Source organism: Scedosporium apiospermum (genome assembly GCF_000732125.1).
Source record: "Scedosporium apiospermum strain IHEM 14462 chromosome Unknown SEQ_SAPIO_0110, whole genome shotgun sequence".
NCBI lineage: Eukaryota > Fungi > Ascomycota > Sordariomycetes > Microascales > Microascaceae > Scedosporium > Scedosporium apiospermum.
In genome coordinates this window covers 1051200-1076389 of record NW_015971811.1, presented here as the reverse complement: position 1 = coordinate 1076389, position 25190 = coordinate 1051200, and the positions used below count along the sequence as shown (strand labels likewise).

The window sequence follows — 25190 nt, the reverse complement described above, 5'->3', positions numbered from 1 at the left end:
TGGCCGGTGAAGCGCGACGTAAGCTGGTACGTTCGGCGGGACTGGTTTTGAGGGATCCGGAGGGTAAAGAATGTTTACCAGGAGATATCTTTCTTTTGTTCGAACCATCTTAACGGAGTCGTGAGGTGAATGTAGAGAATGGGTTAGGGTGTCCCAGCCTTGAAGATTTTTGCGATTGATGAGTCTATAATTGATGGATAATGCAATGAAGCGGCTTGATCAGAACAGTTTCTGCGGCCTAGTTCGCCTTGTAATTCTAGTAGCTTGCGACCTTCTCAGCACTAACAAGCATCCGGTTTAGTAGTTAATAGCGCCAAATTTAGTGAGGGTGGTCAGTGAAACACCGCTCAAGGTCAAGTCAAACCCACCACCACAGCTGGCCGAGCTCGAACCAATCAATCAATCAATTTGATCTGGGGAGCTTCTGGAGGCGTCACCATGACGAACAGAACCATCCATTTACATCCCCACAGTTACACTCCTACCAGTCGGAGACGAACTGGCGATAGTGCTGTCGAGGGTGCAAATTCTTGTCGTCTCTATTCCAAAAGCCCAGATTATAGAGCATCTCACCCTTACAAGTAGTAATTCTAACCCTGCATTTATAATGAGCTCCACTCCGCTTCGGGCTGCTATTCTGATAGTCTCCACGACTGCCGCCAAGGATCCGTCCGCCGATGCCTCCGAATCAGTACTGAGGAATGTTTTCGATTCGGAGGAAGGAAAATGGCAGGTTGTTAAGACGGCCATTGTCCCAGATGTAACAACTCAGATACAGCGCCAGCTCACGTCCTGGAGTGATGGGCCTGAGAAGGTGAACCTCATTGTTACCACTGGTGGCACTGGATTTGCGCAGGGCGATGATACACCCGAGGTATGGCGGAACCAGTGTGCGAATGGAGCTGTGTACAACAAGTACCGGCCCATACTCCATCTTGTTGCCTTGATAGAACTAAGTTAACCGTTGATCTGCAGGCCGTTGCTGCTGTCCTGCACAGGCCAGCACCTGGTTTAGTGCACGCTATGTTGAGTAGCTCCCTGGCAGTCACTCCATGTAAGTCAATTCCCTGCAATGTGTAACAGGATACCTAGTGTTCTCATCGGCTACGTAGTTGCTATGATGTCAAGACCGGTTGCTGGTGTTAGAAACGACACTATCATCGTGACTCTCCCCGGATCACCAAAAGGTGCAAGGGAAAACTTAGAGGCTATTATCAAAACGTTGCCCCATGCCTGTCTTCAAGCGTCAGGCGCCAATTCGAGGACTCTACATGCCGGTGGAGTTAAGAAATTAGAGGCGGACGCCGGGATATCTACGCAAGGCGGCCCCTCACCCCATCAGCATCACCACCATGGGTGTTCACACTCCCATGGACATGGTCACGGGCACGGGCACGGGCATGGCGGGCTCGTAAGACATACTAAACCGGGAGCCAACCCCATGTCAAACGACCCAAGCCTGGGACCGAGCCGTCGGCAGAGAGCTTCTCCGTACCCGATGCTAGACGTTTCGGAGGCCCTCGCCCTGATAGAGGAGCATACCCCGCGCCCCGACGTCGTGGTAACCAAAGTAGGCGTTGGGCTTGTTGGCTCCGTCCTGGCAGAGGATGTCATCGCTCGAGAGAATGTTCCCGCGTTCCGCGCAAGTATTGTCGATGGGTATGCTGTCGTTGTACCGTCCGACGGAAATATGAAGGGCATCTACCCCGTTACGGCGGTCTCGCATGCTGCACCCGGCGAAGAGAAACCTCTCAAAGAGGGAGAGATCGCTAGAATTACCACTGGGGCCCCTCTTCCTATCGGAGCCACTAGCGTAATCATGGTCGAAGACACTGTTCTCAAGAGCATGACTGATGACGGGACGGAGGAGGAAGAAGTTGAGATACTTGCCGAGGGAGTAAAGGAAGGGGAGAACATTAGGGAAGTGGGTAGTGATATCAAACAAGGCGCAAAGATCCTCTCTAAAGGCGAGAAGGTATCTGGCGTTGGCGGAGAGCTTGGTCTCCTTGCCGCGGTCGGTGTAGCGGAAGTCAAGACCTATCGTCGCCCCATTGTGGGCGTGCTATCTACAGGCGACGAGATTGTGGAGCACGATAGGCCAGGAGATCTCCGCCTCGGCGAGGTGCGGGATACAAACCGCATCACGCTGATGTCAGCAGTTCGCCAGTGGGGATTCGAAGCGATTGACCTTGGAATCGCCCGCGACAAACCAGGCACTCTCGAACAAACTCTCCGAGACGGCCTGCGACGCGTTGACATGATCATAACCACGGGTGGCGTCTCCATGGGCGAGCTCGACCTTCTCAAGCCGACGATCGAACGTGCCCTCGGCGGAACAATCCACTTCGGTAGGGTCAACATGAAGCCCGGCAAACCAACCACCTTCGCTACCGTGCCCGTGAAGACGAACTCTGGCGAGAGAATAGTCAAACCAATCTTCTCCCTTCCGGGTAACCCCGCGTCGGCGCTCGTCACATTCCATCTCTTCGTTCTGCCGTCGCTCCATCACCTTTCAGGGGAATCGCCTGCCGGCGTTCCGAGTGTGCCCGTCACTCTTTCGCATGATTTCCCTCTCGACAAGGGTCGTCCGGAATATCACCGCGCTTGCATCTCGGTCGGCCACGACGGTAGGCTGTCAGCTAGCAGCACGGGTGGACAGCGGAGTTCAAAGGTGGGGAGCTTGAAGACGGCCAATGCACTGTTATGTATGCCGAAGGGTGAAGGGTCGATGAAGAAGGGAAATACTGTTCAGGCGCTTCTCATTGCCCCTATCCAGCCATCTTAAGTGAGCTCCATTATCAGTAGGGGGCCTGGCGGGAGTTTGTCGGTCTTCTTAAGCTAGACAGTAAAGTTTTAATGCCTGGTACAGAGTCACTTGACACGATTTTCCAAATCCTCGTTCTGGATTAGCTCTTCATAAAGATGCTGAATATGCCATGCCGCCCCTTTCTTCGGAGACAAGACAAGGCCACTTGCTCTCCGGATCAACGCGGGGTTGGATAGCTATTATATACACCCGCCGCCTCGAAACCATGATAATCGATACTGGTACACGTAGTGAGGACACGCGATGAGCTCTTTCCGTATTTGCCCATTCTTTCCCAAACGCCAGTCCAAATGATAAAATAGTTGCTGCCACAGAAATGCTGATTAAAAACCCGTACGTATCCGGTGGATCCAGATTTGTCGCCCCCAGGCCATTTCGTTTTTAGTTTCCCAATATCGCTGTATAGCTCTGATGCTATATCTTCTTTCACGCCTTCTGGCCGAAGTCGCCGGCCTTACCGGAAACCAGAAGCCCAACGATGAGACCGAAGAGACCGAGGACGGAGCTGAAAATCTCGACGACAAGAATCTTGACGAAGCTGAAGGGGGATGTGTTAGAACAGCTATCCAGAGACTGAGGGGAGAAAGGTGGCTCTTATGTCAACATACAGCGAGGCATCAGCCGCATCGGCAAGGGCAGCACCGCTGCCGTTGATACCGACAGACACGCCGCAAACGAGGTTACACATGCCCACGGTGATACCACCCCAGAAGATGCCATACGCAACAAACGCGGTATTCGGAGAATCCATCCCCTCTCCGTCGAGAGCGTTAATCTTTGCCGTGAAGACGATGGACATGATGAGGCCGTAGATGGCGACGACTTCGCAGAAGATGATGGAAATGAGGTTCTTGGTTCGAATTCGGGGAGCTTTCACGCCGGCGCCGAGGATCGACGATCCTGTGATAAAGATACCCCTTCACGAGGAACCAGAAATGTCAGTCGTACGAAGTTCCCACCGGGATTAGAGGCGCGGATTAAAGGAAATGCCTGCTTCTCATTTGAAGTCCAAACTCACCAAGCAGCTCCGACGACGGAGAGACCCATGCAAAGAGCTACACCCGTACTCGCCCACGCCAGAGGAGATACGGATTCTATAAAGTTGCCGGGGCTGAAGGATTCGCCGCTACCGGTGAAGAGCATATCTAGGGAGCAAAAGCGCGTTAGTGTTCGTCCTCAGGCGATTCATCAAACCAGGAGCTGGACGGCCTACAAGCTCCAACCACCAACAGGGCGAAGGCTAAGACCCCGGAGCCATAATATGATAGACCCATCGTGCTGCTGGCCTCCAGTTGCGCAGAAATATCCGGTCCGGCCTCGAGAGGATTAAATTCGGTTGGCTTCGTTCGGATGGGGTTTCGTCTTGCGTCGCCGGGGGGGGCTCGAGCAGCTTGTTCGTTGATTCGCGAAGCTGGCTGATCGAGAGAGCTTTAACACGAATTCCCTTCCCTTCGAGATTACGGAAGCAGGAAGGTACGACACTGTGCATTGAGTACAATTGTACTTAAAAGGTAGCCTAAATTATCACGTGACAGAAAACAGTCAGCAGCCATGGAGGGAAATCGTCTTGAACGCCGCCTGCCTGAACACCCCCACCCTCAACTCTCCCCCTTTCCAAATCATATAAATACCCGATTCCCCATACCCCACGAACACCACTTACCACCACTTCATTCGACGATCGCGACGGCGGTATTATAACTTGTGAACAACGCACAAGCATTGTTTTTTAAGAGAAATCTACTTAAAAGAGACAGAGCCAAAATGGCAACGGGCGGCCAGTCGTTCTACGAGCTCTATCGCCGTAGCAGGTACGGTCAGCTGCAAGCCTTTGGCTAGCCTCGTCGCCACAACCACTTGGCCTCGAGCGAGCTCGTCGCCCTGTATCAATTTTTTGTGCTACACCTATCGTAAAACTAGTGCTAACTTTTGGGGGAAATTAAAATGCAGTATCGGCATGGCTCTGACAGATACCCTTGATGATCTCATCAGTGACGAGCGGATCAACCCTCAGCTGGCTATGAAGATCCTGGGTAACTTTGACCAGGCCATCACCGAGGCGCTGCAAAAGAACGTCAAGGCACGCCTGAGTTTCAAGGTCAGTTGGCTTGGCTGCATACTCTCTTTTGGCTGTGTGATTCGTCGTTATACTCATACTCCTTTGTGCCAATTTGCAGGGAAGCCTCGACACGTACAGATTCTGCGACGAAGTATGGACTTTCCTCATTCGAAACGTTCAATTCAAGATGGATGGATCCAGCGTTGCCGTCCAGGCCGACAAGGTCAAGATTGTCAGCTGCAACGCCAAGAAGCCTGGGGAGACCTAGAGGGCACGACACGTTGAGGCGACCCTCACAACGGTTGATTTTAGGGCGATGTTAGTCAAACGCCGGAGGCATATCGACTAAGTTTGGGCAACGTTGGTTTCTTATTCCGTTCAAGTACAGCAACACTCGGCATTAGGGTTCGGCGTTCAGGCTCAGCGAAAGGGTAAAGGGTTCATTAGTTTGGTTTGTTTATATTTTTTTCCTCATTTGCAGCTCTGCTCGCATGTGACACTTTAGACCTTAGAATGTACAATTGAAACGCACTCCGGTCGTCTCACTCCTGCTCTCCAAAGATGTCGCATTTTGTGCTGTGATGTTCTTTTTCCTAGGCAAAAGGCCCTGATTGGCCAGTTTTCTGGCCGGGTTTTACCGAACCTCTCCCGAGGGATGAGCTCGTTCCAGCAACAGTTCCAATACTAGGCACCTGCGATTACACTACCTCATACAATTAGCCTTCTCCTTCATGCTCCAGAGACCATCGAGAAAGATCATGCCTGAACTTGACTGCCTCTGCCTATTTTCAAATGGAGGCACTCGCCGGTCTCGGTCTTGCCGGCAACGTCGTCCAGTTTGTTCAATTCGCGACCACGTTAATATCGGCGGGTGTTGAAATCTCCGACTCGCTCCAAGGCGCGACGCGTCAAATTATCGAGTTGGAAAAGATATATACCAGGCTCAGCGTGTTTACCTCGGAGCTCCGGAAGCCCAAGAGTGATGCTTGTTCAGATACGTATTTGCAACGCTTGGCCGCTAGCCTAAGCAGTGTCAGCCAGGAATCCGATCTGGAGCTGCAGACACACATTCGATCGCTCGAAGACCTAGCTGATGATTGTAAGCTCGTCTGCGGCCAATTGCTGGATGTCCTGCGGGCTCTTCGTGTTGATGGGTCGAGCCGCCGCCCGTTCAAGTCGTTCATGGCTGCGTTGAAAACCGCCTGGAGCAGCAAGAGGATACAAGCGCTTGAAGATACCCTTCGACGGTTTCAAAGCGTCATATCCCTTCACTTCTTCCCACTTCTAAGGTACAACTCCCCCTGAGTGTTTCCTGCTCTCCTACTCTATCCCGGATTTCCTTCTAGTACATTGGAACTCCACTCAACTCTTGATGCTTCTAGTTTCCAGCAGTTGGCCACTTTGCAGACACTAAATAGATTGAGGGATGAAGGCGCCAAACTGAGGGTGGACCAGTCTACAAAACTTGATGCCCTTGCTGAAAGACTCCAAGCCCTGCAGCAGGAGCTTCGATGGAGACCACCAACAGCAATGAAACGCACCCCCTCAGTCCCCTTTACTCGAACCTCCACTGGCAGTACGGCATTGCCCTCCGACACCGGCAATCTCCTAGATGACTCGGTTTTGCCTCTGTCCACTCCTCACGGCCCTTCCCTCACCGAAAATGATATCAAGCAACTAGAGGATGGGATTTCAACTCTACTGCTAACTCAGAAGGATTTAGCCCTCATGGCGAAAGAGCAGGCCTTCCTGAGAAGCCTAAATTTCGCATCTCGAACTAATCGTTTTGAGGATATCCCAATTGCGCACAAGGACACATTCCAATGGATTATAGACCCCTCTCTGCCCTCGTCGCCACTGTCCACGTCATCGCAAGTGGATGACGTTGAGGCTCAACGTCGCCATTCTCTATGTCGGTGGCTCCGTCATGAGAATGGAATATTCTGGATATCTGGAAAGGCCGGGTGCGGCAAGTCGACACTCATGAAAATGATAGCCGGCCACGATACGACTCGTCAGCTTCTTGAGCAATGGGCGAGCCCTAAGAAGAGCGTCATTGCAGCCCACTATTTCTGGACGGCAGGTTCGGCCATGCAAAATTCTCAACAGGGACTCATCCAGACTCTGCTTTACGATATATTTCGCATGTCTCCAGAGCAGATTCCTGAACTGATGCCTACCCGATGGGCGAAGCTGGAGCAGCAGTCTACTACAGAAACAGCGGATGCAGGGGGAGAGTGGACCATGCCCGAACTCCTACACACGCTGCAGCAGCTTTCGTCTAGCCGGTCCCTGTCAGCGCGATACTGCATAATTATCGACGGCATTGACGAGTTCGACGGGGATCATTTCGAAATGTGCGAGTTCCTGAAGAGTTTGTCCAGTTCACCGAATTTTAAGTTTTGCGTCTCTAGCCGGCCGTGGAACGTCTTTGAGGATGCCTTTGGTGGAAATCCGTCGTCCCGAAAAGTATGCGTCCACGACCTCACGCGACGAGATATTTTGGCCTTCGCGCAGAGTCGCATGGCGGAACACCCCCGGTGGAAGGAACCGTACTTTTCTGCCGCTCAGATGGACGGCATCATTCAGAACATCACCGAGAGGGCACGGGGTGTGTTTTTGTGGGTATTCCTGGTGACGCGGTCGCTTCGAGACGGGCTTGTGAATGGAGACACAATGCTCGATTTGCAGAAGAGGCTCGAGAGCCTGCCAATGGATCTTGAAGCCTTCTTCAGACACATGATGGACACTATTGACCCGATCTACCATGAGAGGATGGCGCGAGTCCTGAGCATTGCCGTAAACGCCAAGGAGTCGTTGAGTCTCCAGTTCTACTACATGCACGAGTTCGAGGAAGAAGATGTAGACTATGCCTTGCACAAGCCAGTTGAGTGGTATTTCGTTGATCAGATAGAAGACTCCCTCGAGCAGTGCCGGCGCCGGATTAATGCGCGATGCGGCGGCCTCCTCGAAGTTAAGGACCATCGAGTTGAATTTCTGCACCGCACGGTGAGGGACTTTCTCCTAACGCGCGACATGAGCGAGTATCTACGTCAAAAGAGTGGTTCCGATTTCCGAGTCAGCCTATCGACCCTCAGGGCTTTTATTTTTCTGTTCCGGTTTTGGTCTCACTCGAACGAGGAGACGCGTCTGACGGCCGAATTTCCACGATGGAACTGGAACCAGGCAATGGCATATGCTAATGACGCTATTAAAGAATCTAAAGAAGCCTCTTTTGCCTTGCTTGATGCCGTCAATGATCATTATATGAGCTTTCCTTTCCCCAACGACCGCACGGCCCTAGGTGTCGAGACACACCACGCCTTTCTCTCTTCACTCCTCATAGCAGGTGTCGAAGAGTACGTTTGTGCGAGGTTGGATGACGACGTGTGGCTCTTTGGAAATCTCGAGGGTTCTCCAATCTGCGAGATCATCGACCGCGCGAGGTGGGACGCCCATCACGCCAATATCATTACCAGCCTTCTGGCCTCTGATCTGGACTGTGACATCAATCAGGACTACGATCCCTACAAACTTTACGATTTTCAATCTTCCGATGACGAAATCAAGGAAGAAGAAGATCCCTTATTACTAGCCGGTGGCGGGCAGGTTCTTGGTGACGATGGTGGTGAAAATCCCGACGAAGCAGCAAGCGGGATTGGGAAAGAACGCGTAGACATGCTTAGTAGCTACGATGGTATTGATAGTGAGGACGACGACACCGACGCCGGCTCTCTCTCCCCGTGGCACCGGTTACTGCATCGAGTGTATCACAACCGAGATGACGTCTCGTTGAGGACTGCGGTCGAAAACTCACTCTTCTCGATATTCCTTCAACACGGCGCTCGCAAAGAAGCCCGGCTCAAGGAATCGGGCTGGCTCCCTTGCACCCACGTTGTCGTAGGCATGATTCGCAACCGGGAAAGCTACAAGTTCGGCCGCCAGTGCGTTACTGTGTTGGACCAGTTCCTTCTGGGAGACGCGTCGGACGTCAGACTCCAGTTAGACGAGATATTGGGGGTCATACCCGACGAGCTATGCGATTTGGCGAATCAGCCACGAGAACAGAGGCGATCCCAGTTCGTCGCAGAGGTCTTACAGAGATTAATATGTAATGGGGTTAAGGTTGGAGTGAGTATGGAAAGCCTCGTTTCCCAAATCGAAAGGTCGTTTCCAGGGGTCACAGGATCAATCTTGGTAGACCTAATCTGCCATAGAAAGGAGTCGGCATACTTCTATTCTCGATCTGGAGTCAGGGGGAGGAAGCGAAAGGCTATCGCGTCAAAATTTCGGCCGAATAAACGGGCGCATTTAGGATGAAGGTAGCCTTGCCGACCGAGATTCGAGTAGTAGCAAGTGTCTTATTGATCTGGCTGAAGTACATCTGCGAATTGGGACAAGTTGAAGGAGTTGTAGAACCGGAACAGGATTAGGATTATGTACTGGAGCGGATTGGAGGAATCAGAAAACAACATGCTCGACACCTCCATCGAAATTCCAGCAGTCGCAGTGATACCCGCCAGTGCTGGCATTTCCGTTTTCGACTTTCCGCCACTATGAATGACTACGTTCCTAGTGAAATGAAATGTGTCGTCGGACTGGAAAAAGACTCTTTGATAATGGAATGAGAGTGTTTTCCGCCCCCATGTTTCATCATTGAGGCTCTGTATAGCGGCCATTGTTCAATGTTCATTGTACGCAGATGTGGTTACCGCAGTGGCAGGATCCACCAGGGCCGCGCCCCTATTGGCAAACCACTCCGCCAACATCAACCCGCCGCAGCCGAGACAAACGTCACTCACGTTGATAACATCAATCTGATAATACATACACACACTCCCGCGTTCTAAACTCCATCCCGTAAACATGGTCCGCCGGCGCAATCCTCCGCGCCCATCCTCGCCATCGCCAGCTCCTGCCAAAGCGAACGTACAGCCGAATAAAATGACCCAGCGCGATGCCGGAGAACAGCAGCCGCTGCTCCCCAGGAAGCCTGAGGAGAAGGCACCAAGTCCGGCGAGCCGCTGGATCCTCTTAGCTATTGCTAGTGGCGCATGTGCAGCCTTCAACGGCATGTTCGCGAAGCTGTAAGATTTTTATGGACTTTTTATTTCACCGAAATCCCTGCATCTTTCAAGGTGTTCATTTCATTTTGATTTTTATATTTTTGTATATAAGTACCATTATTCTCTTTAAAATACTAAAGAAGGGTATAGGACGACGACGGAGTTAACCTCCAGTCTTGCGGTTCATATCGCGCATGCTCTGGGCCTCACATCTCGCCTCAATGTAGTCGAGCTCGTGATTCGATGCGTACGTCCCAACTCCTCAATTCATGTGCTTATGCTACATATGAGTCCCCATTACTAAAACTAGAGAACAACTTTCCAGATGTTCTTCGGACTAAACCTAGCATTCAACGGCGTCATGTGGTCCCTGTACACGTCCGCTCTCGCCAAGGGCAACTCGACGACCCAGGTCTCCATCATGAACACATCTACTAACTTTATGGTCACGGCCATCCTTGGCTTTGCTGTTTTCTCTGAGGCGCTTCCGCCTTTGTGGTGGGCTGGTGCGGCGCTGTTGGTGGCGGGTAATGTTATCCTTGGCCGGGCCGAAAACAACTCGTCGTCGGCATCAGATGGCAAGGGAGAAGAGCCCGAAGCTAGTGGGGAGGATTCTACTGGTGGTATCTTGTCCGGTGATGGTGATGGAGAGAGGTGAAAGAAGCCATGTTGGAACATATAGACTGGTAGAAATATGATATGCAATTTGTCGAAACCTCTATACCGTCGGTCTGAGAATAAAAAGACGCTTTGTAACCTATTTCCTAACTAGCCGCTGTTCACGCTGCTAAATAACTCCGCTAAACGCCCAGTATCCCCAGAATACGTATACACAAATATGCAAAACCAGCAAGCAATCGCAGGGCATTCTAGGAATGTCCCGCCTCATCATGACCGGCTATCCAATTCTAAACCATCGTCATCCACCAGCTCCTCATCGCCATCCATAATCTGCCCACCCCTCGCCCTATCATCAGTCGAATGTCCCAAGCGGATCCTTCCCCTAGAGGCAACCGACACCTTATCCGACACCCATTCCGCAGCCTTTAGCAAGAGCTGCCAAAGCCGCTCGTGGCTCTCCTGGAGCTCGTGGTCGTCGCGTGGGTGTTCCGCCGCCTCGGCCTTGAACTGATACTTGAGACAGTCTTTGACCGTTATAAGGCCGGTGAGTTTCCCGTGGTACTCGACGAGGATGACCCGCGGGCCGATCTTGCGGAAAAGCTCCATGACGGTCTCGAGGGGCAAGCGGGGATGTACGGTTACGGGCGTGGCGTCGACGTAGCGACCGAAGGATATGGAAGTGGACGAGGTGGTGGAGTCGGTGCTAACCATGACCGTTGGGGTAGTGGGACCGACCGCGTAACGCGGTGAGGTGGTAGAGAATACGCAACGCGCACTCGGCTCGAGGCGGCGCTCTCTCTTGGCCTTGTCGATGGCGTATCGAAGTTCGGTGCGGCCAATGTAGCCTACTAAAGTCTTGGAGTGGTCATCCTGCACAATGGGGAACCCTTGATACCTGCCATCGGCGAGAATCTGCTCGACATCCCCGAGCGTCAAGCCCGTGGCGGGGAGTGAGACGATCGTCTCAGTCATGGCGCGAGACACGGGCACGCCAAAGTTGTGTTCCTCTTTGCTGTCCAGGTACGGCATGCCACTAGCCCAGATGGCTTGGTCGGCAATGCCTGCCTTACCGAAGCGCTCGGAAACGGCTTTGGTAACACCCACAACAATCATGGTGGGCAGAATGTAAGTCAGGGCACCTGTCAGCTCAAACATGATAACCACCACGGACACAGTGATGTGCATGATACCGCCAAGGGCTGCAGCCGCGCCGAGAAGAGCATAGGCACCAGGCGTGATGCATGGCTCATCCGGCTTACAGGCCGCGAAGAAAACGCTTGAAGGGTTTGCCTGTTGCATTCCCTCCACGATGATTCCCACGGTCCTCCCAAACAGCGCGCCGATGGCCATGGATGGTACGAAAATGCCACAGGGAATTCTGGCGCCATATGATACAATGGTCAAAAAGATGCGAAGAAGAGTCGCGATGACAAGCGACATAACGTTCAGGAATCGTTGGTTCGGATCACAAAGGCCGTGGTAGTCCTCTCCCTCACATTCAGAGAAGAGGATTTCCATGCTCTCGGTCATGTCAATCCGGACGAAGGGATTCGGATAGCAAAGAATAGCAGTGCCCATAGCCAACAGAGAAACCTCGAGAATAGCGTACTTAACCAAGTACTTCTTTCGAAATGCCTGGGCGCGGAGGTTCCATTTGATGACGAACGCGCCGTAGAGACCTCCGAAAATGCCGAGGATGATGAAGAAAAAGATTTCGAAGAAATGCCACGACCTGTCGTACGTGACTTGGAACATGACAAGTTGGCCGGTTCTGAAGGGGTTCACTGCTGCTAGGATCGCCGTAGCCACCAGGGCACAAAAGTAGCTTCGCCATATGGTCTTGAGGGGGAAATAGCCCGACATCTCTTCAAGGGAGAATATGACACCTCCGATAGGGCTGCCGAAAGCGACTGCCACCCCAGCCGCAGCACAGGCGCAGAGAATCTCGCGATAGCTGGACGCATTGCGCTTGTACTTGTTGAACAGTCTGGAAATGACGCTGCCGGTACACACGGCGTAGTGAACGCTGGGCCCTTCTTTTCCTACCGATATACCAGAGCCGATGGTTAGGGGCAGAGTGATTGATTTGATGATGAGTGTCCAGAATCCGAGGAAGCCTTTCATGACGAAGCCCGCAATGATAACCTTGATCTCGGAAATCCCCGATCCGGCGGCATACGGCGCGAACGACTTAACAAGGGTTGCGGCCGTGAATGCGAAACCGCCCTGCATATGGTCTTGATTAGCACACAATCAAGTTGGAGGGCGGGTTTTCAGGCAATAACGGACAGAAAACAGGATATAAAAAATGTAGTTTAGGGGTTCGAAGCTCCATCTGTGCCAGTCGGCACATCCTCTATTCTCCCCCCAACAGCAAAAGCTCTCGTTGAGATAGAAACCCGATTTGCAGTAGCCAAGCCTGAAGTCGGCGAGCCACTCCGTTACTATACTAAGGAAAGCTGCGTTGAGGCCTATGGCGATACCGATCAGGGTGATTACTATCCAACCCTGTATCGCATCGTAGGTAACCCATAACCGCTGCTTTAACCCCGGAGGGCCATGGTCGTAGAGTCCGGCTACCTGTCGCCGCTTCGCTCTTCGTCTGGCTTGCTCGCGCGCTGCGTCTTGCACCCAGTCTATCTCCCATATTTTCTTTAGCATTTTCGGGTCTAATCGGATTCGTAAACAGAGCTTCGCGGTCGCATACCTATCGTGGTGAAGTCCTGAAGAACCATTAGCAAAGATTCGACGCCGACACAATGCACGGAAGGATCTTGATGTTGGCGATCGCTTACCTCATATCTCTTGATCTCTGCTATTTCCTCCTCGACCGGTTGTTCACCGGTATCGGTATGATCCACCTGTCCCCTTTCTGCGCTAGACACGGCATGTGATAATCTGCTCGACACGGATGGCCGTCGCACGGCAAGCCGCGGAAGCGTAGACGAGAATGATGTTGATGGAGAGCTCATTATATCGGAAGGCGAACCATTCTGCGCGAGGATTTCGAAGGATTTGCGAGTCGAAGGAAAAGAACGCTCGGAACGGATTCAAGTCGAGGGATTGTCTTAAGTCGCGGGCGTGGTCGTAATCAAGCTATGAGATGGGTTATTCCACTCCGATGCCTCGAATCGAAGCAAGACGAAGGCGAGGATCAATTGACGCGGCTGGACGAATTAGGCTGACGTTTTGAGCTGTCCTCTTGCAGCTTGCAGGTGGGTCATGCACTTTGTCCAAGTCTTGGTCTAACAAAGTCGAGACTGATCAATCCTGGTCCCAGCACGGTCGATAAGTGCGATTAGTGCCTGCGACCCCCAAGCCACAGCGGCAGTTGCGCACTGTTCTCCCCCAAAACTTAGTCCAACCCAACTGATACGCCCCCACCATCATTGCTTAACGCTTTGTTCCCAGGCTGCTCCAAGGCCTGACCTGGCGGATGAATAATAACCTGAACAATTGAAGCTCAAGCCCACTTCTAAGTTCACCACGAAAACCTGCACTTAACGCGCCTGGGATTTCTTAGCGCGTCCTGTCCTTCTGGTCAACCTCACCATCACCCGTTGGCTTGAGCTTGAAATCTCCTAGTTAGGAAAATATCTATCAATCTGCTAAATCCTACACATCGTAGGTTAGCTTCCCCCTCCTAGAATCTAGCCCCCGACATCATCTCACGGAGAGCATGCCTTACAACACCACGGCCATTCCTCCACGGAAGGAAGCGGAGGCCACAGGACAAACTCAACTGCCATGTAAGTTGACGAGGCCATCACAGAAGCGCGCTTTCGAATACTAACACCACCATAGTATCGAGGGTCAAGAAGATTATTGGAACAGATCCAGACATTGCGATATGTTCTAACAATGCTGCCTTTGTCATCACCCTCGCAGCCGTGAGTCTGATTCTATCTCTGAGGCTCCCCCGCCATAGCTAACGAGGACTTCATAGGAGATGTTTGTCCAGCACCTGGCAAGTGCAGCTCACGACGCCACGAAGCTAGACAGCAAACCAAGGAAGAACATCCAGTATAAGGACATTGGTTAGTCCTCATTACACCGATACCTTAGACGGGCTTCGCGCCAGACTAACGTCGGTAACAGCCAATGCCGTGGCGGCGAATGACAATCTCGAGTTCCTCGAAGATGTCGTTCCCAAGACTCACACGTACAAGTCTATTAGGCAAAAGGCACAGGAGACCAGGGCTAAGTTGAATTCGGAGTTAGGGCTTGAGGACAAGCCCCTATCCAACGGAAAGAAGCAAAAGCTCCAAGTCAACGGCGCAAGGGTGATGAATGTCAGCAGGGCCACAGATGAACAGTCTGAAGACGCCAATGCGCAACTGGAATGGGAAGCGAGTCAAGCGGCGGGTGAGGACGTGCTAATGAGGGACTAGGGACCCTTCGCGGAGCTACTTCGACCTTCACGTAATAATTAATGACACAGTTATGATGCGTCTTGGATGGATTTTGGAGAGAGAGATATATTGACGCCTCGAGTGCTTGGACTGGTTTCACAGCGCCAATAATTCTTTTATGAAATCTTTGGGGTATGTATGAGCCTTTACGCCTACATCCTTTTGAACCTTTTTTATTTTCTTCGCCCTTACATTGCCTTTTCTCCATGTCGTATAACAAAAAGCATCATCACTCCTCCATTGCATCGGGATCTGTGTGAAATCCCGGCGGTAGCCGACCTTCGTTCAACATCTTTTCGAGCCGGATAATCTCTTCGAGACTTGACGCTTTCCTGATCATCTCCTGCAGCCGCTTCTTCTCCTTGTCCGTGAGTTTTATCCTGGAGAGCTTCGAAGTGTCTGCAACTCCGTCTGTGACAGCCGCGCCGAGACCACTGGACTTGACCCCCATAATCTCCGTCGCCAGAGATGTTGGCTTCTCTTCCGTTCCAAACAACTTCTTCGCGTGTTGCCGCTCCGCATCCTTCACCTTCTGGTAGTCCAAGAAGCGGACTGTAGGACACCTCCAGATAACCCAATACCGGTAGTGCTGAGAACACATACAGCCGTCAGTTAACTTCGCCTACATCACCCAGGGCCAGGGGAGTCGGGGAGCAAGCGCACCTCTTTCTTCGCGACAGGGTTATCCTTGAGGACCAAGTGTGTGAGCCGCTTGAAGGTCCCTAGCACATCTATGTCCGCTAGTTCGGCGAAATTATTGGAAGCGAGCACGAGGTTCTGTAGATTGGGGATCGAGCTTGCGATGGAAGGCTGAATGCTTGATACCCTATTTCTCGCGAGCAGTAAAGTCGTTATCCTAGGTGACAGGGGGAAGTTCCCCAGCACCTGGATGTCGTTGTCTGTGAAATCTATGGAATCATGGGGCTGGCCCGCGCCTTCGTAAGTAGCCATTCTGTGTGGGTATGCGGATGGAGGGGCAGAAACTCACCCCCGCAGCTCCCAAATTCTCAATAGCAGGGATTCGGTGGCCTATTCGTATGCGAAAATAATCGCTATCAACTCTGCTCTATGATCTAAGTGTAGCAATCTGCTCTTTTCAAAAACGCACCTCGAAGATCCAGCTCTCGCTCTTTGAGTGGGTTGAGGTAGGAGAGGGAATCCTTGATGAGGTCGGCGGTCAACCTCATCTTGGCGAGTTATCGTTACCTGCGTTTAGGGAAAGGAGTCGGGCGGGGGATGAGGCGATGATGAGGGGCGTCTCGGGTCGTGGGTCGCGGTATTCGGAGCGTTCGAGTCGGGTTCTTGAATATGACGTCCAATTTCTATTTCGATCGCGTGGGCAACTGCTTCAACCAAAACCATCAAAATATTGTGAATTGTTGCTGTTGGCTTAGAAGCTCCTATTGTCGGGATTTTCCGAGGAAATACCGAACACTCCATGTTTCAGGCGTGAGGTACCACGTAATTAGCTGCTTCAGGGACCTGCGACGGAGCTCTCCCTTCGTAGTCTTCGATGAAGGAGTGTGACCACCAAGCCCAGTGAGATACCATCGGATCTCGACCAGATACAGGATTCTCGACGGAAGCGTAATGGCGTTCGCCCTTGCGCCGCCGAAATCCTCATACTATCAATAACACGGCATCTCGGTTGACATTTCCACGAGTCGCATTTGGGTCGCGGTGACCCAACCCTCGACAACATGGACGAACGAGCGATTCTCGAGTTCTACCGGTTGCAGACGCTTTACCCGACCGAATGGCCCGAGGAAAACAACAGCGATGCGTCCGATAGCGAAGATGAAGTCAAGAAGAAGATGCAGAGACGGAAGTCGAGATACCAAGCGCTGGAACGGACGACAACCCGACGAAGCTTAATCGGAGCGGAATCCACAAGCAAAGGCGCAGGTGGGGGTGGAGGTGCCTTGGTGCAGAAGGACGAGCCTGATCCCTTAGGAACAACGGATAGCCTTGTAAGGACCTTGCGGCAGTTGGGTCTGCCAGTCCAAGAGAATGCCCGGCTGCGTGCGTTTCCACTCACGAGCCCTTGAAGATAGAGGGTGAAGCTGACCGTTTCCAGGAAACCGATTCCTCCTTTCTTCCACGACGTTTACTCCCTCGCTGTTCCTTTCGCAAGTGCACTCCACGGCCGACAGTCAGAGGCTCCTAGACGGCCTCAACATGCTCACGAGATCGATTGACGAGAAATCAGCATCGCTTAAAGTGCTTGTTGAGACCAACTTCGAACGTTTCGTCAAGGCCAAAGCCGCGATTGACAATGTGTACAAGGAGATGAAATATAGGGGCACTGAACCTCCACCCACGGGTCGCCCACGTGGCCATTCAAGACGCGAGAGTAGGAACAGTTTTCGCGCCAGCGGTGTCAATAATCCCCTCGTCTCACCGGTTAACGACCCGCGGAAGAGGAATGCCCTTGTTAAGGAGAGCGAGTATGGCGTACTAGGGATCAAGACCCCGCTTCTAGATGTCACCGCCAAAGCCGAGGACGTGTGGGGTCCCGCGCTCGGCGGGCGCGAGAAGGAGGAGCGTTTAAAGACTATCGCGGGCAACATCGACCGCTTCAAGGACTACACAGAACTGAGCTCCGCTATCGCGGATAGTATCAAAGGAAAGGATTACGAAAGTCTTGTGGAGGAGTATAACCGCGCTAGGAGGATAGCCGATGACGCCAGAGCCCTGGCTCAGCGATTGGGCAGCACAACGCCCACTGACTCAGAGCTTTACCAGCTCATACTCGCCTGCCGTATGTGGCATGACGTGGATGAGCAGATACAAGTGTTTAAGCGAGAGGTCTGGAGAAACCTTACGTCCGTCCAGACGATCGCAAAGGCGGACAACTTGCCAGGACACCCTGAGGATCGGCACATGGAGCTCATCTCTCTCCTCCTGGAGCTGGGTGTGGATGACAACCCCATCTGGCTCTGGCTCCTCAGCCGCTACGACTTCCTCAAGGGGAAGATACAGGCCACAGCGGATAGAGCCAAGGTTGAGATTGAAATCCTACGCCGTCGGCTTGCGAGCTCGGATAAACCGAGCCCACAGGTCACTGCATCTTATTTACGGTCCATGAGTCGCCAGCCTGTCCATAATAGACCATCCTCGCTCGACTCTAGCGACGTTGTTGAGCTTTGGGAGAAGATGTTCAGCTTCGTCAGTACAATGCTCTCGCAGCAGGGTCTGTTGGGAGAGATTGTGGGCTTCTGGCATATGGTGAGGGATTTTGTTAGTGGAACTACGCAGAAGACCTTGCCGGTTGGATACAATGGCGAGTCGAAGCAATTCCACAGGCTATCTGCCGAGGGGACGGTATCTTTGGAGAAAGCCATCGTTGAACTGGTCGATATCGTTCGGGACAACATCTTCGCCTTTTTCGCGGGGCTTCCTCCCGAGGACATTTCACTGCTGTTTTCTCCTCTGCCTCCCTCACCAAAGACTCCCGGTGGCCTGTCCTCGATGTCCGGGTCTCTATCACCGGGTGGGCCCCGCGACCCGCGATTTAATCTAGATCCGAACAATCTCCCACCGCCGTCACCAAAACGAGGTGAGGCCTGGGAGAAGTTTGCGTTCTGGCCTCCATGGTCTAACTCAATCAGCGGCGTGCACTACTTGTCCAAGATGCTCGCCCTTATTGGTGCAGGGGCTGCAGAGTTCGCGACTATTAAGCCCCTCGGAAGCGCGGACGGAGCTGCGGTCGAGAGACTGAAGGCCTTGGTTGGCGCGGCAAGAGAGAGGTCAGTAACGGCTCTTTGCGCAGCCTGGAACAAGGACGCCGAGAATATCAAGTTTGTCGAAGATTGGCATAGGGGTGACACCGGTGATGTGACGCGCATGCCAGCCAGTTTCGCCGCTTTCGAGGGCGCCCTACTCGCTGGCATGCAGAAGATTCTCTACATCTCAGAGGCGATGGCTAAGCCGGGCGCGGAGTTTATCGTCCTTCCACCACAAGCCAAGCTGTTGCAGATGGTCCGGAGTCAATATGTCACCACGCTCTATAAGGCGCTGAGCGGCATGGTTGAGAATGCCGAGCGGTCGTTGAAGCAAGCCGATGATGAGTGGACTACGGATGTTGACAGCGCTGCTGCAACAGCTGCAACAGTCTCCATGACAACTGGCAAGGGTACACTGGATCCGAGTGATAGAGTATGTCAACCTCCCCAACGCATTCTCTCCCCCTTCTCCTAGTTATACTCGTACTAACCTAGAGATCTAGAATGTTCGCATGCTTTTGACTCTTAGCAATCTTCAAGCCCTCCGGTCTCAGGTTGTGCCGGCTCTCAACACCCAGTTCGAGAATGCCTTCTCGGTCAAACTTACGGATGAGTCCAAGACTATCCGGGACGTACTGGGCCAGATTGATGCTCGGCTCTTCCAAACATATACCCGCCCAGCGGTCGAAAGCTTCCGTGGCATCATCAAGGCCGGCATCTCAGATCCTGAATGGAACCCACCCCCTGGCGTCAAGCCCACGGCGGCCAGACCCTACGTCTACGAGGTTCTCCTCGGTCTCGTCCTCGTCCACTCGCAAGTATCAACTACTGCCCCCTCCCTCACCTCCCAGGTCCTCTCCTTCCTCCTCGAGCAAATCAGCCGCGAGCTCCTCGACACCTACCGCACGCGGCACAAATACACGCTCGAAGCGCTCATGCAGGCCACCCTCGACGTTGAGTTCATCGCCCAGACGCTCAGCCAGTACACCACCGACAGGGCCTCGGAGCTGCAGGGGCAGGTGTACCAGGAACTCGATAGCCGCACGGACGATAGCACCAGGGCGAAGCTCCAGGGGGAGTTGCCGGAGATGCGGAGCGTGTTGAAGAAGTTGAGGGAGGCGAGTAAGATGGAGTTTGCGTGTTTTAGGAAACCGAAGAGGCCGCAGCAAGGTGATCGGCGGGATACTGCGATGAGTGGTTGAATATAGTCGTGGATCTGGGAGTAACCTTTTTTTCTTTTCTTTTTTTTTCTTATCCTCCTCTTGGTCGGTTAATTGTGTTAGGGGGGTGCATCTCTGTGTATATATGAGTAGATACGACGTGATGGCAACGGAGAAGTGCTCGATAGTATCTAAATCTCTGGGCCAGATGATGTGTAGGGTCCCTATGAAGCTTGTCTTTACGCAGTCGTCCTCGTCCATAACACGCTCAGGCTCAACAGCTCCGAGTCGAAGTCGATAGGAGCAGAAAAGATACGACGAATCCTCTAGAAAAGTGGGCGGCCACGTCGTTGATCACAATATTTGGTCAGCAGAGGGTAGGACGACTATCGCCAGCTCTCCTCATCATCGGCCTTATGCTTTCCATTAATCCCCAGTGTTGTATTCTACCCCCAAACAGCCAAAGATCCTATATTAAGCATCATCACAGTCTCCTCTCCAAGATCTGCTCTCACCCTTCACCCACTTTTTGATCGACCGAGACATCCCCAGCAGAAAAACAAAGAACGTTTTGGTATTTTTTTCTCCGTCATAAAGAAGAAACAGGAAAACACAAAAATCATAACGCCCCCTTTCATTTTTTTGTCCCTTGTTTTCAAAACTAAATCCTTATTTCGCCGATACGCCCTTGTCATTCCACGAGAGTTGAAAAGATCATGGCTCGAAGGTCTTGCGCGCCGTCTTTTTTTTTTTTTTCGTCCATTTAGTTTCCCTTTCATTATCGTGATCGTGAGACACGCCGGTGTTTCTTCCTGCCTCCCCCATCGACGTCTATAACTACCCTAGTGGTCACATCCTTCTCTTTTCCTCCCCTCTTTTCTTTTCTTTTCTTTTGCTTTTCTCTTGTTTTCGCCGTCGTAAAAGGGGGTTGCTGTCTTCAAAGCATTTCGTCGTAAACCCTCGTCGTCGATACCAAACCAGTTTTTTCTTCGTTTCGTTCCTCCTACATAACCAATTCCATTACCACATTTTGGCACCCCAACAGTTCGCGTTATATGGTGTCCTATAAAGAGGACACCCTCGTAGCATTCGATTACTCCTCCATGTTCATACCGCAGGCTTAGGCAGCAGTAAATGAGAACAGAAGGCCAGTTCTAACGAGCGGGAGTCTCCAGGGTCGAACTCCGGCTTATCCCTTCGAGACTGGACAACGTCAACTAAAAAATAGGGGGACAACTATTAGCTCTGAAAGATAAGAGAAGAAGTGTGAGGGGAAAGAACGTGTATGATGAAAACTTACAGTCCAGATCCAAATTATGGAAGAAAGCGGCAGTCACTGGGTCTGCCTCGTTACATAAAATCAACTTTCCGCTCTCGGCACGCTCAGTCGGCGGCAGCACTCGGCGAATGATCAACAACAGCCGCAAAAGACTCGCCAAGGTCTCTCCCTGGGACGTAAAGCTTCCGGGTTCGCGTTCGAGCGGCCACCCAACGCGAATTTCATCCTGTTCCCAGGCTTTAAAACTCCACGTGCTCTTCTCCACGCAATTCAGGAAGACGAGCGCAGTGATGAACATGGGAAATCCGATCTTGATCTTGCTGTCTTGGAGGATTCGTTGCATCCCGTTTAGAAGGGTCATCGAGGTGGCGTTTGCTTTCCTCTCGGCGGCGGCATTCAGCTGGAGGCACATGATTGTGTACACGTCCAGATCCGGTTTCTCAGATGTCTCTCTAATGTATCTGGGCTCCGAATTGTCTTCACCGGGACGCTTCTCCATCAATTTCCACTGGCGTTCTCGGTCGATAATTTCAACAAGGCCCCACAATTCTAGTGCCCGTCGAAGAAGATCACCGCCGGGCTCCTCAACCAACTGCGCCGCTGTTTCGAGCAATACGCGAACAAAGTGGGACGGCTCACGCTCAATAAGGACGGGCAACACCTGCCGCATGTAACCCTCAATAACGTTGGGGATGTCCTCGGCCTCGCAATCAATCATTACCGAGCGTGTCTTCGTTTCTGTTTCTGCGCTCTCGGGTGGCGGAGAAGACGGCGGTGTAACCAAGGTCTGGAACACCGGCAACAGTATATGGTGGCCAGTGTCGGGAAACTGAGACGCTTCCACAATAGTACCGGTATTCGCTATTCGCAAGGATGACTTCAAGAGGTTGTATCTCCTCTGGGCCAGAACCACCTGCACGCCAGCCGAGTACAAGTCTAGTTGCTCATGAAGGCGGGTCCGAACACAGCCGGAGCGCCACACGCGGGGAGAGAGGACTTTGCGGCAGGTATCGCACGGGTTCCCCTTGCCGCAGTTCTTGCGAAGGATCCGGCACCGTATACAAGCCCCAATCTTACGGACTTCTTGGACTTCCTTCCGCCGAGTAGGGTCGAACCTGGCTCTAGAGTGGCGGGGTCGACCATTCGCCGAGCCGTCGCCCGTGTCCATCCTAACACCACCCTTCTGCAGCGGCACAGGGGCCTGAAGAGCCTCGTGGTGGTGATGTGCTACCGCCGTAGGGCTAGTAGCCAAGTATGTTATCTCACCCCATGGGGGGCTCGAGGCATTCTGAGGTGGCAGGGGGTCGGTTATGGCATGGCTCGGTTCGGTAGTTGGGGCAAGAGAGGCTGTAACCTCCTCAGCAATAAGCTGGGGGTCAAGAAAAGACGGGTGTAGCCGTGCAGCCGCAGCGGCGGCAACCGAGAGGTTTGTCGAGTCAATGCTGGCTTCAGGAGGGCCAGGAAGAGGGAGGGAGATATGGGCAGCATCGGTAGGGCTCGGTTCTTGTGCCGCGTCCTGCCGCGCTTCCGAGGAGCCTGGCGTCGACGTCGATGAGACATCTGGGAGTGCTAAGGGGTATAAAGATTGGTAAACTTCATACGTACCTTCTCCCTCAGGCGGTGCCCCACCAACAGCTCTGATTGCTTGCGTGGGGTTCCCGTAACTGGTGGGAGGATTGTCCAAGGTAAACTGGGCGCCAACCATGTAATGTGAAGGGGACGGCGTAACTGGACTCGACTCGTGGTCTCGGTTGTCGTGCTTCTCGCTCATGTTGACTCGTCTCGACGCTTCCGCGAGGGCCTCGAGCGCACTCCAGTTGGCGGTCATGGAGGCATCGGCGGGGCTGGCACCATTCTCACCAGCTCGGGCGCCATGTTTCCGCTGCAGAGCAGCCGGATTCGGAATGCTATGTAGGGCCAGGCAAGCCTGTATCCGGGCGCTCTCGGATATGGCAGGACATTTTCCGGGTTTGGTTATGTGGCTCGTAAGGCTATCGATTCTGCCCTTGGGAAAATCCTCACCGCAAAGCTTACAGGTGTGGGGGTATCGATTGCTGTTGTCGGCGAGTTTGGGGCCGCGGTGGAAGTAAGAGGCAATGACCTGATTCGGCTTCCGACCCATGGTAGCCGAGACAGCAACTTCTAGACCAGTAGACAGCCGGATTCGATCGCAATTGCAATTGCACGAGTGTTTGATGAGTCGTGCAACTGTTGGGGGAGTTTCTTGAAGGACAAAATTCTGCCAGACTTGACCGCCGTGAAATCATTCGTCTTTGGTGGGATTCGCTTTTTTTTCGGGGCATTTCTTTTAGGCGGTGGGCGAAGAAAAAAAAAATCTGCCATTCCCAGCCACAGTACCCCTCAATACAGAAGTAATGTACAATGTACCTATGTGCACCAAGCCATAATGTGGCTTGGATTATTTCACGTGATTTTGTTGATGGAAGGAAATAATGACCACAGTCAAATCAAACGAACTGGACAATGTGGGCACTTGCGGTTTGTGTATTAACTATTCTTAGGCTCCGAAGCCCTCAAATGCTTTTCATCCCATGTCCAACGCATCAAGAGCGATAATAGCGTACGGTACGAAGTATAATAAGGTACATAAAGGTGGGCCTATGCCATAGGTCGTAGCGGAACCCCAAACTCGAGCGGGAACAGGACCCGCAGCAGGGGACCTGTCAGACCAGAGTCGAACCCATTCCTTATCTAGGCTTGGATCGTCAGAGCGGGACCGTTCCTCACCCCACCTTTTCAACATCAACCCATGACTGAGGGAAGAGGGAATGGATTGGTTGATTCTTTTGCTGGAGAGCGATATGACCGATCCCGAATCCACAAGGTACACTTCGCCCGGGGGGAAATTTATGCGAATAACCACTGTGTGTCTCTCCGCTCTAGCACTTATGCTACGCTCATAGATTATGTTGTGATTGTCTGCTCCACCTTGCACAACGAAGTAAAGTTCTGGATCTTCCCAGGCTTGTGGAAAGAGACAATCCAATCTAGGACTTCCGATCACTCTTCCGATGCAGGCCAGAACACTGTATTGAAAAGGGAGATGAAAGCAAGCTTTGGACATTAATTCAAATACTGGTCGGAGCTGCGGATGAGAGACGTGTTCATTGTTTCCCAATTAAGCTGGACTGGAGATCCTCATTGGTTGGAGGTTGGAGCAGTCTCCTCCCATCGTTGGACCAGTCCCTCAGTCCCAAATCCCAACCCCAGATCTAGAACAACAAGTCAAGCAGGAACAAAGGAAGTCTCGGTGTTGAGAATGCATTGGCGCTAGCCGAAGCCTCGGGCCTTAGAAATAAAATAACGTTCAGCGTGTCATTTGATCACAGTGACCAACTTTTACTCAAGGAAAAGCTTGGTCCTGGTGAAATTAATCGTGTTAGTTGTCCCTTCTATTCCATTAGAGCTCCCCTCTTATGTCCTCAACTTGTTTCCGGTTGATCAACAGTTCCGGCTTTTGTCAGTATGTCAGTGAGCTTGCCTCATCTTTTCTGGGAGTTCTGGGAAACGAGTATCGGCCCGCCTATTTCACTTCTACTTTTCTGTTTCTTCTTATGGGCGATACTGTGGCCGGACCGCACAGATCCGTCTCGAGATTTCCAATCGGAGCATTTAACAACCGAAAACATCAAGTTTTCTGCTAGACGTAGGGTCGCGAATGATATAGACCACCCGCTCGAGCCCACAAAAGCCACAAGTCGGTTACCTCCGACATACGGACCGGACTTCGTCTTAGAATAGAGAAGACAAACCCACGGTGCGAGCCGTTGGGTAAGCAGCGATCAGATTTGCCGAAATTAGTGTCACCCCAGGTATGAGGTAGGAATTTAAGAAATCACCAAAAAACTGGAAATTGGGCTATTATCTAGTGGATTTAGAAATAAGGGTTGGAAAAGGAGGAATTCCTACTTGCAGACTCTTCATGACCGTGGGGATTAAGAGGGTACTCTTCCCGACCGGCATGAGTGCCCGTCCTCCAACATTAAAGGAGGATTTATATCGCCGAAGGAGTTACATGAG

The 25190-nt window shown here is 52.3% G+C and overlaps 10 protein-coding genes across 10 annotated transcripts; 6 read left to right on the top strand and 4 right to left on the bottom strand.

Moving 5' to 3' along the window:
• Positions 1 to 607: 607 nt before the first annotated feature.
• On the top strand, positions 608 to 2785 carry SAPIO_CDS7243 (uncharacterized protein; the record flags this gene model as incomplete). Its single annotated transcript, XM_016789137.1, has 3 exons — positions 608 to 874; positions 976 to 1054; positions 1506 to 2785. 3 exons carry the CDS (start codon positions 608 to 610, stop codon positions 2783 to 2785), a joined length of 1626 nt encoding a protein of 541 aa, XP_016640964.1.
• A 468-nt stretch (positions 2786 to 3253) lies between these two features.
• Positions 3254 to 4101, bottom strand: SAPIO_CDS7242 (uncharacterized protein; the record flags this gene model as incomplete). The annotated part of the gene is made up of 4 exons (XM_016789136.1): positions 3254 to 3365; positions 3436 to 3744; positions 3846 to 3972; positions 4041 to 4101. The coding sequence occupies 4 exons, from the start codon at positions 4099 to 4101 to the stop codon at positions 3254 to 3256; spliced, it is 609 nt and encodes a 202-aa protein (XP_016640963.1).
• A 490-nt stretch (positions 4102 to 4591) lies between these two features.
• On the top strand, positions 4592 to 5154 carry SAPIO_CDS7241 (uncharacterized protein; the record flags this gene model as incomplete). Its single annotated transcript, XM_016789135.1, has 3 exons — positions 4592 to 4638; positions 4778 to 4925; positions 5005 to 5154. The coding sequence occupies 3 exons, from the start codon at positions 4592 to 4594 to the stop codon at positions 5152 to 5154; spliced, it is 345 nt and encodes a 114-aa protein (XP_016640962.1).
• A 524-nt stretch (positions 5155 to 5678) lies between these two features.
• On the top strand, positions 5679 to 8994 carry SAPIO_CDS7240 (uncharacterized protein; the record flags this gene model as incomplete). Its single annotated transcript, XM_016789134.1, has 3 exons — positions 5679 to 6175; positions 6305 to 8887; positions 8943 to 8994. 3 exons carry the CDS (start codon positions 5679 to 5681, stop codon positions 8992 to 8994), a joined length of 3132 nt encoding a protein of 1043 aa, XP_016640961.1.
• Positions 8995 to 9752: 758 nt separating this feature from the next.
• On the top strand, positions 9753 to 10610 carry SAPIO_CDS7239 (uncharacterized protein; the record flags this gene model as incomplete). Its single annotated transcript, XM_016789133.1, has 3 exons — positions 9753 to 9973; positions 10180 to 10199; positions 10300 to 10610. 3 exons carry the CDS (start codon positions 9753 to 9755, stop codon positions 10608 to 10610), a joined length of 552 nt encoding a protein of 183 aa, XP_016640960.1.
• Positions 10611 to 10840: 230 nt separating this feature from the next.
• SAPIO_CDS7238 (putative anion/proton exchange transporter C19C7.11) lies at positions 10841 to 13545 on the bottom strand (the record flags this gene model as incomplete). Its single annotated transcript, XM_016789132.1, has 4 exons — positions 10841 to 12799; positions 12863 to 13209; positions 13281 to 13296; positions 13369 to 13545. 4 exons carry the CDS (start codon positions 13543 to 13545, stop codon positions 10841 to 10843), a joined length of 2499 nt encoding a protein of 832 aa, XP_016640959.1.
• A 707-nt stretch (positions 13546 to 14252) lies between these two features.
• On the top strand, positions 14253 to 14964 carry SAPIO_CDS7237 (uncharacterized protein; the record flags this gene model as incomplete). The annotated part of the gene is made up of 4 exons (XM_016789131.1): positions 14253 to 14322; positions 14378 to 14463; positions 14520 to 14610; positions 14672 to 14964. 4 exons carry the CDS (start codon positions 14253 to 14255, stop codon positions 14962 to 14964), a joined length of 540 nt encoding a protein of 179 aa, XP_016640958.1.
• Positions 14965 to 15214: 250 nt separating this feature from the next.
• Positions 15215 to 16172, bottom strand: SAPIO_CDS7236 (uncharacterized protein; the record flags this gene model as incomplete). Its single annotated transcript, XM_016789130.1, has 4 exons — positions 15215 to 15574; positions 15649 to 15762; positions 15974 to 16014; positions 16094 to 16172. 4 exons carry the CDS (start codon positions 16170 to 16172, stop codon positions 15215 to 15217), a joined length of 594 nt encoding a protein of 197 aa, XP_016640957.1.
• Positions 16173 to 16685: 513 nt separating this feature from the next.
• On the top strand, positions 16686 to 19912 carry SAPIO_CDS7235 (Exocyst complex component Sec5; the record flags this gene model as incomplete). Its single annotated transcript, XM_016789129.1, has 3 exons — positions 16686 to 17007; positions 17063 to 19143; positions 19214 to 19912. 3 exons carry the CDS (start codon positions 16686 to 16688, stop codon positions 19910 to 19912), a joined length of 3102 nt encoding a protein of 1033 aa, XP_016640956.1.
• A 1065-nt stretch (positions 19913 to 20977) lies between these two features.
• Positions 20978 to 23271, bottom strand: SAPIO_CDS7234 (Uncharacterized protein; the record flags this gene model as incomplete). The annotated part of the gene is made up of 3 exons (XM_016789128.1): positions 20978 to 21087; positions 21171 to 22685; positions 22755 to 23271. 3 exons carry the CDS (start codon positions 23269 to 23271, stop codon positions 20978 to 20980), a joined length of 2142 nt encoding a protein of 713 aa, XP_016640955.1.
• Positions 23272 to 25190: the final 1919 nt, after the last annotated feature.